Below are 19271 nucleotides of genomic sequence, written 5' to 3' on the forward strand. Positions count from 1 at the left end.
GAAACCTGTAAAATATTAATATTTGTAAACATTTGAATGTTTTTATTCAATTTATCTTTATTGTTTATTTTGATATTTTTTATATAATATTAAAGCTTTTTTTATGTTTTTTATTATTATTTAATTTCAAGTTTCTTGTGTTTATTTATCGTTTGATTTTACTGATTTATACTACTAGTTTTTCCTAATATCCCCCCTCGATTTATTAATTTATTAATTTAAATCCAGTGTGAGCTCTGAATGAGCATTTCATTGGTTGGACTTAATACGTCCCCTTAACTGAACGAGTCAGTCGCTGTTTTAAATCTGAACGAGACTCGGTTCGGCACAGAACTAGAACGGCTGAATGAACTAGCGACATTTATTTATTTGTACTATTTTGTTGTCTTTTAGCTTGATAAAAGTCAGTTGACAAAATGAATGAAATCCATAGATCTACTTTGCTGTCAGTTGCGGGAAAACAATTGATGGTTAAAAACACTTTATGTAGATCCCCGTGGTCGTAAAAGATTCAGTGCTTTTTAAAGAATCAAGTAAATGATTCAATGACTCAATCATCACTTCGCCACCGTAGCGATGTAAAAGCCACTGAACAGATTCAAAAGCTTCGATTCACTGGGTTGAATCAAAATCCCAACCGCTAACAAACAGCTGTCAACCATCAGAGTAACTGATGCGTTTACTTTACGTAAAGTTTGAGAGTTTATTTTATTTTATTTGTTGGTCGGAGGGCCAACCAAAAGAACAAATACTCTAAAATGGTGAGTGGTAAAACTGATAAAACTCGTTAATTACTGTAAGTTACGCCAGTTAACGTAGCGTTCTCTGGCGAATCATTGAAGGATAACGTTACAGGGAAGCCAAAAACGAAATGTTTTATCTTTTTCTTGTTAACGTACTTTATTTTATTAAGGTAAGCTTCACATTCACTCTAACTACTGTACATTATGTTATCTCCATGTTTCCGTGTTTGGACAAGGTACGTCCACTTGGCCAAGATCGTAAAAACAAAATCAAACGGCTGAAGGGAAACGCCATCGGTTTCAATCTGCCCGCAAAGCGAACACTGACGTGAGTATTTTAAGAACGACTTAAATCGACAAACATGAATTTGTTCGTGTACATTATCAAATAAATGTATATATATGTGTGTATTTTAGTGACCAGCCTCACTCAACGGTCAACACTAAAAGCAAAGCTCAACCTTACACACGATGTTTTAAACAACCATTCAAACGCTTCAGCTTCTCGCTGCCGTCCAGTTGGAGGAGCGACACAAGGTGTGGCATCACAAAAATGGTCAAAGGAATGAACTGTATTGATCTGCTAAAGAAAATGAATGTGACTATTGACTCTGTCCCAATAGGAAACCGATTACCAACATTCATTCTGTAGGTAAGAACGGGTTTTGCATTCTAATAAGCCTGTCATTGGTTATAATACTTTTTCCTTATCGCTGTTGTGGTACTGTAGTTCAAACTGCATCAAAACTGGGATCTGTACAGATGCGTTATCCAGTAATGCAGAGGAGGAGACAGTAACGTTAGATACACTGGCAGACAGCTTGATGGACACAGAATATGAAGATCTTTTTTCATCTGTTGACACAGGTAGCTTATTAAAAAATGTAAGCATCATCACATATTCAATAAAAACAGCTCAGCCCTGTGCTGTTTGATTGCAGTTACCTACTGTATCTTATTTGATATGCAAATTTCTAAGGCCTCTAAAAGATCACCATGATAAAAACTTTGGTGAAAAACTTGTTGTTCCCAACATGCTACTTGCACTCTGTCGTTTGATTGATAGCCTTTTAGTATAATTCTAAAAACGTCTCCCCTTCCAGTCATGGTACACATGACTTTGCTGTGAAATCTTTACTGATTTTTATAAAGTATAACTTTTATATTGGTAGTATTTAAAAATGAGCACTTGCTAGACTGAAGCAACTCTAGGTTTACTTCATTAGAAATACATTTTCACTTAAAAAAAAATTACAAATGTGTATCAAATATGATGGATCAGGTTTTTGAGGAACGTTTTTGTCCCCACAATAAAAACTACAGAGCTTTGATCATAAAACTAAGCATTTACATATCATCTTACTAAGACATATTAATAGTAGTATAGAGTGACATGTGATAATTAAATGCTTTTATGTAAATAGTGCTATACTTTTATAAAGATGTCATTGATTTACATTACAAAAACACATATGCAAACATTTTTTTGTTATTGTCAAAACAATTTATTTTTCATTTTCTATTTCAATTGTCAGGCTTAACAAGGTTTAACACTTTTTTGTCTCATCTGCCAACAGATGCTTTTGTGGATCACAAGAAAAGCACTTTTAAGGAATTCATTGATGACTCATCTCCAGAAACACAACTCCAACGAAAATATCGAATGAGAGATGAGGTATAAAATGAATGACAAATAAAAATGTGCTCATAATATTTTGATTTAATAATTAACATTGGTTTCAGTTTAAAACTGATTGCACCCATTTTTTCTCTAACAGTTTGGAAACATCGTCCGTCGTGTCAGAGTTACAAACAAACGTGTTGCACAGAGAATGAACAGTCTTACGCTCAACATTAGATGTTTTAAAGTTGGAACGCTGACCAAGACATTAAGAAGATCTGATGCTCTGACCTCCCAGTGCACCGTAATATTGATTAGAGGTTTACTGAATGCATAATTCATAGATCAGACTTCAACATCTGATATAATCACATACACTGTGTGTGTTTCATTTACAGTTTACAGTGGATTACATTGAGATTGCAAATGAAGGTAAAGCATCACGATTGATTCCTCAAAAATGAACATTTGGAATAGGTTTTAACTTTTCAACATAAACTAAAGTGATGAATACTATGATACTAACTGCAATCATTCAAAGTATGCAATGATTCAAGGTGTTAATAATATTACATTTCGTCTTCTCTTTCATAAACAGGACGAATAGAAGCATCAGATGTGATCGCTTGTGAATGGTGCACCGTGCAGAAGCTGCCGGCCCTGTTTCTACACACAACACCTGAGATATGCCTTCACCTGCAGGTCCAGCTTGACATGTTTGAAGATGATTCAAGTGTGTGGTGTGACTGCCAGGGCAGGAGTGAGTCGCAAATATGATCATACAGCGTTCTATCCATGATGAAATGTGACTGATATTCCTGCTTTGAGATTTAAATGATGTAAAACGGTTTCTATTCTCTCCTCAGATGAAAAGAAGAAATATGTTGTCCTTATCTTTGAGAATGAGCTCACACTCCCAGATCAAATCACACTTGAGGAAATTTTCACAGAGATGGGCAAGTGTTATAACATCAGCTGTTTTCCAGTTAAGTTGTCATTTGAAGAAGCCAGTAACCGACTGAAGTCACACAACTGTGCCCAAAAACAGGAGGTGGGTCAAGACATGCAGTTAAAATATTTGTCTTCATTTACTCACCCTCATGACATTCCAATCTTATATATATATATATATATATATATATATATATATATATATATATATATATATATATATATATATATATATATATATATATATATATATATATATATATATATATTTTTTTTTTTTTTTGTCATATGGTTTTGAATGTCCTCACATTACCCATACACAGATCAAATAAACAGCTATTATAACTATTATTACGGTGATTAAAAGTTCACTAGTAATTTTTTTATTTATTATTTCTTTAGGTGTAATTAGGGATGCGCGGTATACCGGTACTGCAAAAATACCGGTATATATTATATTTCAAACGGTACAATATCATAATTTTGCTCAATTCGGTATTTAATGCGCTGCTGTTTCGAAGTTCACCGCTAGGCGGCAGTGCGCTACCCAAACTGACGCGGGTCACGCACAACCGGCAAACGGTGACAACAGAGGAACACGATGGATCAAACAGATGAAGCTCATTCTACACGCCCGAAATTAATAAATAAAGAGAGCAGTAGGAGTGAAATATAGCATTACTTTGCCTACAAAAGTAAGGAGAAAGGTGAAGCAACAGACCTCAATGCACCACTCTACAAACACTGCTTTAAATTTGCGACGGGAGGCAACACATCAAATCTGGCTAACGTTGAGCACTTGTCACTTGATCATCCTGACTTGTTCAAAGAGTTCAGAGATCGACAGGTGAGTCCATCATTCAACTGTTTTAATTTAGACTTTTATTCATAGCGCACATACATAATGCTTATCAATTAAATATGACACGGTAAACACGAAAGCTCAAATGTGCTTGCATGACACGCTAGAACCAATGAAGTTTAGGTCTCATAATTTTTGCACTTTCAAACAATCATATATTAATTGAATTTGAATGAATAAAGAGATTAGTGATATTAATTTTAGTATTAGTGATAGTAAAATGAATGGCATATCACTGCTGCTGTGGCGAGTGCGACCCCTAGAGGAATCTAAGGAATCTAGAGTAATAGTAGTAATATGGATATTACTAATATGAATGTTAGAGTAACACTTTACATTTAAGCTACATTTGTCAACATTCATTAGGTAACCTGACCTAACCGTATTATAGCATTTATTAATCTAGATCGATCAATCAGTAATTATTATTTAAATATACTAATACATGTTTAATACATCGACATCAAGCGGCCACGTGGACGCCCTGCAACACGATGGCGCGACTCGCTACGACAAGATCTGGGACACAATTGGATGAGGCTCGCCCAGGACCGACAGACCTGGACAGATCGTTGTGGTCTGCGCTGACCACTTTTGGCCGGTGAAGACAGACCGATTCTGGATACATGTTTAGCATGTTAACATTACTTTATATGCAATGCATTAAACTAATATGAACCCACACACAAACCAAACAGTAATCAAACCAAGATGAATAAATGCTATAAATGTTGATAATTCTCTGTTAATGCATGACAGCAAAAAATTAGTCATTTCATTATTCTATTATTATTCTATATTAATCAATTATTAGGCTATAGATATTAACCTATTTTAATTGTATCATTTCAGGTTTCTTTCTTTTTTTTTCAAAATCAAAATTTAATCTACTGTAAGTTCCCTGACTGTTTTTTATTTATTTTAACATTTTGATACTTTTTGTTTGCACTGCAGAGTTTCAAGCAGTGTCTTTTAATAAAATTGTTTCAATTCACTTAAATTTTGAAGCTGGTTATTTGTCACCTGTGGTATCGATTTAGTATCGATACCGAGGTATTAGGTTCTGGTACCGTACCGAAACCAAAATTATGGTATTGAGCCATCCCTAGGTGTAATAGATTTTTGCATCTATAAGACCTATCTGGACTTAAAAATAATTAGTGCTCTTCAGTCATCTTACTGTGTATAGTGCTTTTGCCTTCTTTCTACTGTCTTGTACTTTATTAAAACTTACTTTATTTTACTAAAACGTACTTTATTTTGCTGTGTTCAGATCGCTACACTTCAGCCTGAAGAGGATGAACTTCCTGTCATGAGTCAGGTTTCTCAAAATGTTCATTTCTTTTTTGTTTTTCTTTTCCTATTCCTTTTTCTTCCCTTTTTTAAAGGAAGTCTTACGGTTTAACGTCCTGGCATTAGCCATTCATAGATCAAATAAATGTAACTATTTAGATGGTGATTACAGGTGCACTAGTTTTTTTTTTTTTTTTTTTTTTTTTTAGGTTTTTTAGGTTTGTGCATCTTTAAGACAACTCTGGACTTAAAAAAGACTAGTGCTCTTCTGTCATCTTACTCAGTGCTGTTGCTTTCTTTCTGCTGTCCTGTCCAATAACATCTATTTTGTCTTGCTGTGTTCAGATCGCCTTGCTTAAGTTTGAAGAGGATGATCTTCCTGTCATGAGTCAGGTTTCTCAAACTTCTCATTTAATTTAATTTATTTTATTTTCCTTTCCTTTTCCTTTCCTTTCCCCATTATTTCCATTTCCACTCCACTTCCATTTAGCCTTTCCTTATACTTCTACTTTTTTGTTTTCCCTTTTATTGTCTTTCCCTTTTTTCATTTCATTTCATTTCCCTTTCATTTTCTTTTTCTGTTACTTTCTGTTTCTATTCTTGTCCTTCTACTTGCATTTCTTTTTTCAGTTCCTTTTCTTTTTCTTGCCTTTTCTGTCTTTTTACTTCCTTTTTATTTTACTTTTTCTTCCCTTGTTCTTGTACTTCCATTGTCTCTCCCTTTATTTATTTTTTACCTCACTATCATTGTACTTTTACTTCTCCTTTCCTTTTTTCTTTACTTCCCCTTTCTTTGTCTTTTTACCTCAATGTTTCTTTTCATTTCCCTTTCCCTTTACTTCCACTTACTTTTCCTATTTCTTTCTTGTTTCTTGTCCTTTTACTTCTATTTCCCTTTCTTTTTTCAGTTCCCTTTCCTTTCTCTTCCCATTTATGTTCTTTTACTTCCATGTCCCTTTTCCTTTTAAAGGTGACATTTTATGCCCCTTTTCACAAGATGTAATGTACATCTATGGTTTCCCCAGAATGTGTCTGTAAAATTTCAACTCAAAATACCCCCCAGATCATTTATTATAGCTTGTCAAATTTGCCCCTTTCGCTTTCAAATTAGTTTCGCTTTCAAATTAGGCCAAATTAATCTTAATGAAAAACAAAAAAGTATAATGACAAATTCGCTTGAATAGTCGCTTTTACTTTTCGATTTGACACCAAATATTGCTCCATCTTGTTAGTCAGCTCCTCACTCTCGTGATAAATGAAATCTGACTCCTGTTGCTGATCTGTGCTGCGACTCTCGTTCAGCTCACGATTTATCAAGCAGAAACGTTAAGTTTTTAATTGTAGTGTCTGTTTTCTAACTGAACCAAATGATTTTATTAAAATAAAAATAAAAAATGATAGTGGGGGGCAAGTGATGTATCCGGGGTCGCTTCTGAACACCGGTATAACCGTCAACACCGACTATCGTAGCAAGCCTAGTGGAAACATTTATGTAGTTGTTGTGGAGTTACATTGATTCATCTCATCGACTTGCATACCATCATGTTTAACTGTTATACAAGTTGACACAGATCCCTGAGGTCAAAGAAGACAGCTGTGACTTTTTTTTTTGTCAAATAGTGTTCTGTGCTGGTCTGTGCAGCCAACAACAGAACAATTTGCATGCTTTGCTCTTAACTTTTGCCATTGCGTTAGAACTGGTTACACTCACTGTTGTCGCTTGCGAAAACCAAATGGCGGTGCCGTGGGTTGAAACGTACAGATTAAGGGACGGTAATATTATAATAAGATCCCCTTCCTACGTCAGAAGAGAAGTGAAATCTGATCGGCTTATTTTTTGACATGCTTGCAGAGAAAAGCTTACCAAAACAAAGTTACTGGGTTGTCACTTTTAACGTTTTCTGGGTTGGTAGATGCACTGGGGACCCGATTATAGCACTTAAACATGGAAAAAGTCAGATTTTCATGATATTTCCCCTTGAATTTTCCTTTCCTCTTTTCAGTTTCCTTTCCTTTTCCTTTCCTTTTCCTTTCCTTTCCTTTCCTTTCCTTTCCTTTCCTTTCCTTTCCTTTCCTTTCCTTTCCTTTCCTTTCCTTTCCTTTCCTTTCCTTTCCTTTCCTTTCCTTTCCTTTCCTTTCCTTTCCCATTTCTGTGTCCTTTTACTTCATTTCCCTTTCTTTTTCATTTCTTCACTTTCTTTCTTATTCATTTTCTTTTACTTATTTCTCTGTACTTTTGCTCCTTTCCTTCTTTCATTGTCCTTTTTTAATTCCCCTTCCACCTCTACTTTCTTTTTACTTGGCCCTTTCCTGTTCCTGTCAAATTAACACAGATTCAGTAAAATATAAATCTTTGAGCACCAATCACACAATAGAGCAATATAAATCTGCCTTTAACATCTTTTTCAGTTGTTTAGCTCTTTCTTTCAACGTTCAGCAGGCCTCGGTGCCATTTTCGCCCTCTGCTGATGCCCGTCGATGTGAAATTGCAACCCTCAGTGTCTCAGACAGTGATGAGGACGATTTGATAGAGCTCCCTTCATTGTCCAAAAAGGAAATAAAAAAGTCAGTTGACTGGCCAAAGCTGAGATGATCATTTATTGTGATTGTTCTTATCTAGAATAACTGTTTTCACCATCTTTTTGTAGACTGGTTGTGTACCCACCTCCTCCAGCTAAAGGAGGTCTAACTATCACAGAAGAGGACCTCAACTGTCTTGAGGAAGGCGAATTCCTAAACGATGTTATCTTGGACTTCTATCTAAGGTTGAAGTGGTAAAAGTACAAAGTAGAATACACTTTAGTCCATTGGCACTGTAATGACATCTTGTTTTTGGCCAGGTATTTGGTCTGCGAGCAGCAGGAAAAGGAGGGTGCCACCAAGTGCCATGTGTTCAGTTCGTTCTTCTTCAATCATCTCACTCAGGAGGATCCCAAAAGGCTTCCAGGAGCTACAGGTTTATCGTATGTATAGAATACGGTCTTGTAAAAATAGTTAATCATAATTGGTGTAAACACTGCACCGTACCACAGCATTCAGGAGCGCCGGCACAATCGGGTGAAAACGTGGACCAGGAATGTCAACCTTTTTGAGAAGGACTTTATATTTGTCCCGATTAATCAAATGTGAGTCTCTAAACAAAACTGCACATCCTGCATCCCTGGTGATCTTTTTAAAAAGTCCTTGCAGATGTTTAGGTTGTGTAAGTTAGTCTTCCTTTGCAATGTCTCCTAAGGGCTCACTGGTACCTGGCTGTCATCTGTTTTCCTGGCAAGATTTCACAGACCAGTGATCTTCGTCTCAATGGGCGAAGGCATTCTGTGGAGTATCTTTTCGATCAATCTCCCCCCAATCCCATGTCCCTCTTCTACTCTCCAAAATCCTCAAAGCAGCTCTCCAGTTGGAGTCAATCCATAGGTAATTTAGAAAACCGATATGCCAGTTCAAAATGGTAGTGTAGGTAAAGGACAAAATCTGTTGTTATCTTTTATTTTGCTGTTAGTCTTTTGAGTGAATGAATATGGAAATTCTAACTGTTCCATGATACAGCGCTGAGTAACACATTTGTTTGGTCGCTGATTTTGTAACAACTTACAGCACCGTTTCAGTACAAGTAAAGCTATGTGTAATTTTGGTGATTTTTTTTTTTTTTTTTTTTTTTTTTTTTAGTTAGTATGTAAAAACACAGGAATGATGCAAGTCTACGGGTCAAGGCTAAGATATCTCTAAATACTGTTTTGAAAGTATAGCTGCAAGTACTTCATACAAGTTAAAATGTATTGAGAGCATGAGAGGCATAATTATTACCAAAGAGTAATAAAAAAAAGTTAAAAAAATAAAAATAGGTCCAGGACCAGCGTTCTGGAGGGTTTAAAAACTGAAATGCATACATTATTTAGTAAAGCTTTTTTGCTGTTACCTGGGACCACGTAGACTACCATTCCAAAGATTTGGGGTCAGTAATATTTTTTTAAATGTTTTTTAATTCTGTTATGCTCACAATGGCTGCATTTTATTTTTTATCGAAAATACAGCAAAAACAGTAATATTGTGAAATATTACTATTTAAAATGACTGCTTTCTATTTGAATGTAGTAATTTTTTCCTGTTAAGGCAAAGCTGAATTTTCAGCATCATTACTCCAGACTTCAGTGTCACATGATCCTTCAGAAATCAGACTGATATGCCGATTTGCTGCTCAAGAAAACCATTTCTTATGATTATCAGTGTTGGAATAAGTTGTGCTGCTTAATATTTTTGTGGAAACATTGATACAATTTCTTACAGGATTCTTTGTTGAATAGAAAGTTCAAAAGAACAGCATTTATTTAAAATAGAGATATTTTCTAACATGGTAAATGTTATTTTTTTGATCAATTTAATGAACACTGTACTTCCATTACCTTCTGAGGAATGAGTGAAAATAATTTTCTGTGATGATAACAATGCCTCATTATGGTTATTTGTCCCATAGACGACTTGGAGCAGAGTGTCTGCTTCCTTTCAGATGTTGAGGCTGAGGATGATGATCAGGTAATGTAAATTAATCTCTTATTGCTCTAACAAATCAGTAAACTGAAAACCTTTTCTATTTCTGATTTGCAGGCTGTCAAGAACAGATCTGTCCTTAACAGTGTCTCTAAACAGTAAGTCAAGGACATTTCCTCTCTATCAGATGCCCTTAAAAAATAACGTTCTCTTTACCCATCACTAGATGGCACTAGAAGCATGAAATGCTTCATTGTACACGGTCACTGACTGACTGACTGACTGACTGACTGTCTGTGTTTGTAGGCCATGCATTCTCATCATGGACTCCCTCACTTGCAGTGGAAGATCATCAGTGGTGCAGATACTCCAAGAGTAATTATCTTATTCTGTTTCAAGTGGTCGATTATTTTTGCACCTGTCCGCTAATAGCGAGCTCACATTTTCTCTGGTGCTTCTGTATCCTGCATTAGGCAGCAAATGTCTCTAATTAACGACCGTTTCCTGTGGGACAAAAAGCTGTCTCCCTCAAGAGAGAGTTTGGCAGCTTAGAAAGCCGAATCTTTCCTGCACTGGACCACATTCAAATCTCATTGGAGGCATTTTGAATAGGCCTACTAGAAAGAGTAATTTGTTTAAATCAATTCCAAGGACTCGTCGCTGACACAAAAATGGAAATCTGCCCCTAAACCGACCAAACCTCATCCATGTTATCCGGCTAGTTAAATTTTCCTGGGGAGCATATTTAAAATGGCAGAATGCACAATAAAATGTTTAATACATCACAAAAAATAAAATAAAAAATGTTTATGATAATTGAATACAAGACACTATTGCCATTCTAGCCACTTATTATATTATAACCACTGTATATCCAAGATACTTACAAGAGGAATGGAAGGTCAAAATGGGCTCTCAGCAGAGTTTTGGAAAGGAAGCGATGAAAGGATGGAGTCCCCTCGTCCCACAGCAGGATAACTTTACAGACTGTGGCATCTATGTCTTACAGTATGTAGAGAGCTTCCTCAAGGTATTTTCACTGATGAGCATCTGTTTCTTTCTAGATGTTAGTGTGAACATGTTTTTGTTTTCTTCTCTATTTAAAAATACTGTTCTTAATCATTTTTTAGGACCCACCACAAACTTTCCATAACAACATGGACCTGAATAGCTGGTTTTCACGGAGGACAGTGAAAAGGAAGAGGGGGCAAATCAAACAGCTCATTCTCAGACTACACAGACAGCAAACAGCTTAAGTTTTTTACTTTTTAAGGTCACGCTGCCTACAGACCATTTCATGTTACTACAATCTCAACCTCTTCCTATAGGAAAGACAAAAGCAATGTACAAAAGAAAATTGCTGCTTTAAATTAATATTAAAATGAATAAGTTATTTGCTTTGGAAATGGATGATTTGTTCTTGAAATTCAATAAAATAATGTGTATATAGAATCAAAATAAAAGGACATGTTGCTGAATCTACATTTGAGGTTTTGTTTTGTTCTTTTGTTGTGAAAAAATCCCATTGTTTTTTCAGGCAACGGTAAGTTTTAAGATTTTGGGCTATAATTTTTCTTCCATAACTTGTCGTCTTTCAGACTAGTGGGTAGAAAACATCCAAAATACTCATTTAAGTGCTAATTTTATTACATTTGATCTTTTTGCATTTGTAGATTTAAATTAGAATGAGTTTTTTTGCTCATGCACAATCTCCAAACTTGCACGCAACAAACTTCAAAGTTTTATTCCCATCTATATCTTAAGATTTTAACAGAAGGGTTTTGTCAGTATTTCATTCAATTGATTTATATAACATTTTAATCTTAAATAAAAGATAAGAGATATCCAAAATCCCTTCTGTAAAAAAAACAAATATTTCAGCAAAATGAAAGAATTCTGAACTTTATTGAATGATTTGATTTCTGTTCTGGAAATTAATGCAAATTGGTGCATATTTAATGTCATAATGCATCATTTTCATATTTAAACATAACATTTCAGAACATTTGTAATACAAAACAATTGTCTTAATGTGCTGGGATACATCAACTGGGGAAGCTATGGTGCTATCTATTAATTTTTAATCTATTCACCTGTAGTGTCTTGCCTTGATAATTCACCCTAAAATGAATATTCTGTCATCATTTACTCGCCCTCAAATTGTTCCAAACCTTTGCTCCTGTTGAACACAAGTGAAGATATTTTGAAGAATGTTGGTAAACAGACAGACTCAATTGAAGTGTCACAGTGTTTTTTTTTTATTATTATTTTTTTTTTTGGAAGTTGCTATGGAAGTCAATGAGGTCCATCAACTGTTTGGTTAGTGGTTACCCATATTCTTCAAAATATCTTCTTTTGTGTTCAGCAAAAGAAAGAAATTCATAGAGGTTTGGAACAACTTGAGGATATTGGGGGTGAACTATCCCTTTAAACCAGAAGAGTGCATTACAATAAAAAAAAAAAAAAACTTTTCTAACAAGTTTCCTCAAACACTCTTTCCTTCTGCCATTGGCTGGTCAAACGTTTAGTCCCTTTACAAACTCACGACGTTGGTTGGGTTAGCGTTGCTTTATTGTGCTGGTTGAGATGTTCAAACGCACGGCAATCCTGTAAATTATTCAGGGAAATTGTACTCGTACTGTAGTTGTCTGCATATTCAAATAGATAAAGTTTTTTTTTTTTTTTTAAAGTTCTCGCAGCTCTCGGCCCCACCCTGCTTGCCACAATGGCTAATGCATATTCTAAACTCATTTAATTTGCTTCTGTCTCTGCTGGACGGCAGAATTTTTGGCTGTTCACACACAGATGGTCAGATTGGCATCCTGCACGATCAAGACAGATGAGCGTCTGCCTTCCAATACTCAAAATGAAATGCTTGATGTATTTCCGCGTTCCACCCTGGGCAAGGATTTTTGGACCATAATGTAACAACTGATCCCTGTGCATCTGATCCCTGTGTACTTCAGACTATAATATTGGGGGAACCAAATGTTAATATTGGCTTAATATTTAATATTGACAGTCCTTCAAAGGGTTAATGTGCACAATGTTGCGCGTTTGAGAACTGCAAAATAAACTGGATCTGTAGGACCAGAAAGTTCATTAAATTCTCATTTTGAAAGAAATGCCTCATACTGTAGCTTGTATCATTAAATTAACTTTGAAACCTTGAAAACGACCACCTGTGACGACCCCCCCCCCCCTCTTGAGATTGCATCCCTGCTGTGTTCTCCATATGAGAAACTTCCTTTATCTCTGTTAATTCTGAAGTGTTAGAGCTAATGAGACTCTTTGAGTGGATCGTTCACTCGGCGCTCAGTTATTACTTCAGTGCTTTGTGGAATTACCCATCTGCCAGCAGGCCAGCAGCATATGGAATGAGTTGTAATTTAAGCTGAAATGTTTTTAAGGGATTGGTTTCCACTGAGGGTATAAGGAGGGCAAACCCAAATAGGGAATTTGCTGTTAGATTTTTTTTTTTATTCTTTTTTTTGTTGTTGTTGGATTTTTAATAGTATTAATGTTTAATAATAAATGAATATCCAGTCACACAGAGTGGAAAAATATTCAACACTAATATTTAAATCTAAATTTATTTAAATCGAAATAATAGTAAAATAACACACACACACACACATATATATATATATATATATATATATATATATATACATACATATATGCAGTATATATATATATATATATATATATATATATATACATATATATATTTATAAGTGTTATTAGATATTTATTTAAATACTTTTTTATATAATAAAAAGCATTTTTACTATAATAGTATACAACTATTTTGAATTAGCTTTTAATTTTATATTTTCATTCTTAATTTTAGTTTATGCTTTTATCATTTTTATTAGTTTGTGTTTATATATTTATTTCTATTTAGCTTTAATTTTAGTTTTAGTCATTTTTAGTTCAGCTTAAAAATGTTTTTTTTTTTTTCGGTTTATTTATATATCGGTTTATTGCTGTTTTTGTTTTGGTATTTTAAGCTTGTATTTTATTTTATTTAAGCTTTAATTAACGATTTTAATAATGTGGAATTTGTGTACAACTACTGGTTAATTATTCAGATTTTTTGGTATGTTTACCCTATAAATTTACAGTGCCATTTCCAGAAATGGATTGAACTCATATATTCAGACTCAAGCAATCTTCCTCAGGAGGCTTATAGGCTCGTTATTTTTATGAAGCATTCATATAATTTGTTAAACGTTGAGAGTCACAGTGTCCACATGCAGTGGAAATCAAGCTGTTGTTCGCCTCTGTTGTGTTACCGGCATGCATATGTGCTCTGGCGCACCTTGTACGATTGTTTTTATTCCTGCAATACTCCTGGGAAATGCAAAAGTCAGTGTGGCATTAAATCTAATTAATGATTCTTCAGGCTTACCAGATGACAACTGTAATACTCCTGTTTCAACCTTTTTTGAAATGTTTAGTTGTTTCTGTAGGAGCTGATGTTTAATATCAGATATAATGCTTTATGACTATGTGAGACACTACAGGCTATTAACCTGTATAAACTCCCTGAGCAACATTTCACCATGGTCTAAGTCTTTAAAACTGTTTTTCTCATAGCTGTTTTGCTCGGAAATTTGATACAGCGCCACGTAGTGAGATATCATGTGTCCTAATTAGATTTACAAACACAAAGTCTGCTTTCAATGAGGGATTAGATTTCAACTTAGGAATACTTCTATAAGTTTTGAATTACAAGCCCTTAAAATATTAATGAGTCTCCAGTTTGTATCAGTTGCACACCTTTTAGTAACCATGACAATCCAGTAGGAAGCTCTTGACTTTCTCTTCATCCCTCAAATGACAGTTTGATCTTCAATAAAGCTTTTTTAAGTGGGATTTCATCTTAGAATATTATTTTACCATTTACAAAGTTGAGGCTTGATAATATTGGTTTGATATTAATTAGAAGACCTGGTCCCTGTTTGTGAGTATTCTCCTCTAGGAACGCGAGTTATCTATTTAGATTATAATATAGTAAAGACCATGTTTTTTTCAGACCATGTGATGTTTTTTAATTTATTTTATTTTTTAAGCATTTGATTTGTGTGCTGATGAGAAAAATTACTTGGGGGAAAAAAAGTCTATTATATTACAATTAGGCATATACATTGATATAGGCTATACATAATATAATATATAAATTATAGTCATGATAATTCTTGTATAGCCTAACATTCTGCATTACTCAACTTTTATTGTAAGCAAACTGTTGACTATATGTTAAGGGTTAAAAGTCAGGTCGTTAGATTGATACATGCAGAGGCTGTGTTCTGAAAGCTTAGTGAGTTGTCTACCTAGGCAGCATTTTGGGGCTTCAGGGTAATTCCTAAAGTTGCTGCTGCGCGAGCCTATGAGGTGTATGTTGTTGCGCGCGCCTGTAATGGCCAAAACGCTGCACGCGCTCACTGTATGCCGCTCACAAAAGCTGTATAGATGTACAGTACAGTTCCCTGTGTTTTGAGACACAGCCTGTGTCGAGCAGTCACTGCTTCTGTGTCACCACTGACGTCGCTGTTATTCCTGTGGACTTCAGTCTGAAGCCGGACACACTACTGAGAGGAAGGACAGCGGCTTTGGAAAAGGGAATATCTGACATCAAGGGAATCTGTCACCGCTAAACGGGACAGTCTGTCTCTCCTCTGTCCACAAAGACAGCTGCCATTACCGGATTTACACATAATGTGAGTTACTTTAATCACTTTATTTATTTTGTGGCTTTTATTTAGAGCAGATATAGGTTTGTTGTTTGGTGTTAACGTTACAGTAAGTTGTGTTTAATTGCTTTTCCATTAGCGAGCTAGCATGCTGCTAATGAATGTGTCCGTATTATTAGTCCGGTGAATCGGCAAGTTAATTTCGCATGTCATTTAATTTAGTAACAAGCTAAATTCTGTTTAAAACACGGGATTTTAATTGTGACTTTTGTATAGTAACGGACAGCTTACTGTTATTGCGCTTCATAAAGCTTCTTGTGTATCAGTTACATGCTTTATAGTTATATTTATTCATAGTTTTACTCGTGGTTGTTTTTTAGTGATATTATTTAGGGTTTCCACCCAGAGTTTTGATAAGTTAAGTGTGTGACCAAGGTTTTCTAGAAAATGAGTAAGTTTTAGGCTTTATGTCATGGAAACTCAACTAGTTGAATGCATTGTTAAAGAGTTTACATTTTGTGTTTTGAAGTCGTGGAAATCTTGGGCCAAGTTAACGTTATTTATTTGTGTTTCAATCAAATGAATGATGGATGCTTCGAACACTATTAGGTGACTGTAAACTGCGGTGTCTGCGCATGCGCAACTGTCCTGGTTAAACGGAATGGTTCCACCCTTATAATCTCTCACAGGTCTTTCCACTAAATGTCCACTGACTTAAATGAAAAGCTTTTATTTATATAGGCTATGTATGTATATATATATATATATATATATATATATATATATATATATATATATATATATTAGATACCAGTGAACATTTTATCTATTCCAATTTCAATACAACAGCTAAAATTACCTTACTATACAGTATTAAAGACAAGTAAACAGTCAATAATAAAATAAGAACAAATAATCAAATTACAAGCAAAAGCACAAATAAATACAATGTAGCCTAACAAACATACAAATTAATGTAATAAACAATGCTTTTCAGGATTTTACAGTAGGCCGAATAGTAGTTTTCAGGTAAAGAAATTTAATAAAGTATGCAAATGTACAATAACACTGCATATTCTTCACTGTATACATTAAAGATCCTTAATTAGTCCTTAATAAAGTTAAAAAAGTTATTCAGTCAAGAGCGGTGAGATTTTTTTCTTCGTCTTTTGTTGTTTGATTAACATTAAAAACACATATTTTATACATATTTTAACTAAACTAATATACACATATATATTGCAATAAAAGCTAGCATGTTCATTTAAAAAAAAAATTATGATTTAGATTATTTTATATAAAATTTAACCTGTTTTATGGAATGACCCGGATAGGACAAAAACCGCTCAATCACTCTCAGCTGCCCTGTATTTCTATAAATGTCATCATGCCTTTGTACAATGCTAAAATATCCAACCTTCCCTGCAGAGAACACGTGATTATGGAAATTGTATTTGAACTAATTTTCAAAATCAGGATTTTAATGTGTGGAAATCATGTTAGTTTTATCTACCAACTGGAAGCTTGCTTACTAACTGATAACATTTGGCTTGATTATTTTTTTTATTTTTATTTTTTTGAACACTCATTTGAATATTTATAACCCAGCAAAAACACAGTAAAATGTTGCCTTTGGAAGTCCCAACAACACTGGGCTCTTTGCATCCTGTTTTCCATATCCTCTGGGCTATAAAGAGAGCAAGAGCAGAGGAAGGAGGGGGTTTAAAAATGTGTGGTACAGGAAACTCACACAACCCTTTCACCCCGAACCATCTCCAATGACAACGTCTTTACTGCTGCCATCAGCATGCACGTAATTATGCGCAATTACTCATCTCTCTATGAACATCTCGCTGAAAAAGCGATGGGCCAAAAATGTGGGAAAAGAAATGTCTTTTGTCGACTATCACAATAACGTGGAGCGTTTCTCACAGTTTTGTTGTTATTTTGGATCTGTTGATTGTTTTGGAAGTGACTGTATCTCATCCAGGCTTGCCAAGTATGCTTGAAATTTCCAAAGACATGAGTTCATTATCAGTGGAAATTTAATTTTATTTAATTTTATTTAATTTTTAAAAGGAGTCTTGCATGCTGTTGCATGGATTTTCTTTTTGCACCACACTAGAAAGATTGCCACCCATATTTACGTGTTGCTAAGCAACTTTAGTGCCGAGGTCCTAAGTTCATTTTCTCTTTCATCTCCATGTCATTTGTTTCAGTGTCTCAGGAATTTTCAACAAAGCCTTCCTCTCTTTCATAAAATATTGAATTTTGCACAGAATATAACTATAAAATGTTTTTATTGCATCCCTAATGCAATGTCATCATTGTTGTGACACATAATTATAAGGTTTTATCAAAATGAAATGTGCCAGCATATTATGATTAATTGAATTGAATGTCATAACATAAAATTAATAAAACATTAGAAGAATATTTAAACAGATATAAGAAATTATGATAAAGATTAATCTAAAAATAAAATAAAAAAACAACTGAACTGAACCGTTAAAAGATCTGTAATATTTACTGGTTGAGTCTGGGTTCAGGTTGCTCACAGTTCTTCCAGATAAATTGTAAAGGTGTAGCTTATCAGATTTTTTTTATTTTTTTATTTCATGTTACTTCCTTTTCTGGAGCCATTCTGTTTACATTATGATCTGCTAGCTAAAATGACTAACTGTAGGAACCATAATACTGTACATATAGTTGCCTGCTCGTAATCCTATTTAAATCCTGGAGAATTAAAGTGAAGGGCATTGTGCCACATTAACTTTGGACTCATCTTGTCTTTGAGTATGTTCAAATTTCCCCTTTTCCATTGCATAGGTCATATTAGGGTCACATCTGATAAGTAGCATGTTTGTGTTACTCTGTGTTAATGTCATGATTTAGATGGATTAGAATGGATTTGGTGTAACAATGAGAAATCAACCTGATGAGATGGCAACATTAAAAATGATATATATATATATATATATATATATATATACATATACATACACACACACACACACATACAATGTGCAAAATAGGCACGTTAGTATTTTCACCCAAAAAAATGGTTTTGAGGACAAGGAGTCTGACACCAGCCGGAGATCTGATCTCACCATCATCGAGTCCATCTGGGATTACATGAATAAACTAAATCCCGAAGAACTGTGGCAACGTCACCCTTTGCATTTAAAATAGCTTTTGTCCTCGATTACTTTCACAGTTTTTCAGGAAGCTTTGCAGGAAGGTTTCTTCAAGTGTGTTGGAGATGTTCTTCTGGATTTAGATTTAGTTTCAGTTTTTTCTGTTTCTTCATGTAATCCCTGGTGGATTTGATGATGGTGAGATCAGATCTCCGTGTGGAACATACTGTTTGTTGTCAGACTCCTTTTGCATACAAAAATCTTACCAGATTATTACAATTAATGGCAAAAGAAATGTTTGGAAATGTAAACCGATATTACCTACTGGCACAATGCAGCAAAATATATAAATAACTGGATTAAAAAAATTTTTTTTTTTGGTGAAAACAACAATGTGCTTAAGTACTGTGTGTGTGTGTGTGTGTGTGTGTGTGTGTGTGTGTGTGTGTGTGTGTGTGTGTGTGTGTGTGTGTATAT

The 19271-nt window shown here is 34.5% G+C and overlaps 2 protein-coding genes across 7 annotated transcripts in view; both read left to right on the forward strand.

The window, feature by feature from the left end:
* Positions 1-290: 290 nt before the first annotated feature.
* On the forward strand, positions 291-11441 carry senp6b (SUMO specific peptidase 6b). Of its 3 annotated transcripts, XM_081394433.1 has the most exons (22): positions 291-761; positions 980-1071; positions 1161-1280; positions 1367-1395; positions 1506-1610; positions 2321-2418; positions 2522-2668; positions 2763-2796; positions 2963-3124; positions 3231-3415; positions 5451-5498; positions 5816-5863; positions 7908-8035; positions 8119-8235; positions 8311-8433; positions 8503-8595; positions 8706-8887; positions 9945-10003; positions 10076-10116; positions 10265-10333; positions 10838-10988; positions 11089-11441. In XM_081394433.1, the coding sequence occupies exons 1-22, from the start codon at positions 759-761 to the stop codon at positions 11212-11214; spliced, it is 2160 nt and encodes a 719-aa protein (XP_081250559.1). In that variant the 5' UTR covers positions 291-758; the 3' UTR covers positions 11215-11441. The 3 variants fall into 3 exon arrangements, with proteins under 3 accessions (XP_081250559.1, XP_081250560.1, XP_081250561.1); XM_081394434.1 differs by lacking the exon at positions 5451-5498 and having other exon boundaries at positions 608-761; XM_081394435.1 differs by lacking the exon at positions 1506-1610 and having other exon boundaries at positions 608-761.
* Positions 11442-15534: 4093 nt separating this feature from the next.
* The window catches only part of myo6b (myosin VIb), a 53657-nt gene continuing 49920 nt past the window's right edge, over positions 15535-19271 (forward strand). For 2 of the 4 annotated variants that reach the window (XM_081347985.1, XM_081347986.1), the window contains exon 1: positions 15535-15684. The gene's annotated coding sequence lies outside the window, so the exon portion shown is untranslated. The remainder of the gene's footprint in view (positions 15685-19271) is intronic. The other 2 variants (XR_014028876.1, XM_081347987.1) reach the window with 1 other exon arrangement.

This window comes from Scardinius erythrophthalmus (assembly GCF_964197995.2).
Source record: "Scardinius erythrophthalmus genome assembly, chromosome: 19".
NCBI lineage: Eukaryota > Metazoa > Chordata > Actinopteri > Cypriniformes > Leuciscidae > Scardinius > Scardinius erythrophthalmus.

Bases quoted from the DNA above. Each gene is read 5' to 3' on its own strand.
- senp6b (XM_081394433.1), top strand. The intron at 3,125-3,230 runs GTGAGTCGCAAA...TTCTCTCCTCAG, and splicing joins GTGTGACTGCCAGGGCAGGA to ATGAAAAGAAGAAATATGTT. The intron at 8,236-8,310 runs GTTGAAGTGGTA...GTTTTTGGCCAG, and splicing joins ATCTTGGACTTCTATCTAAG to GTATTTGGTCTGCGAGCAGC.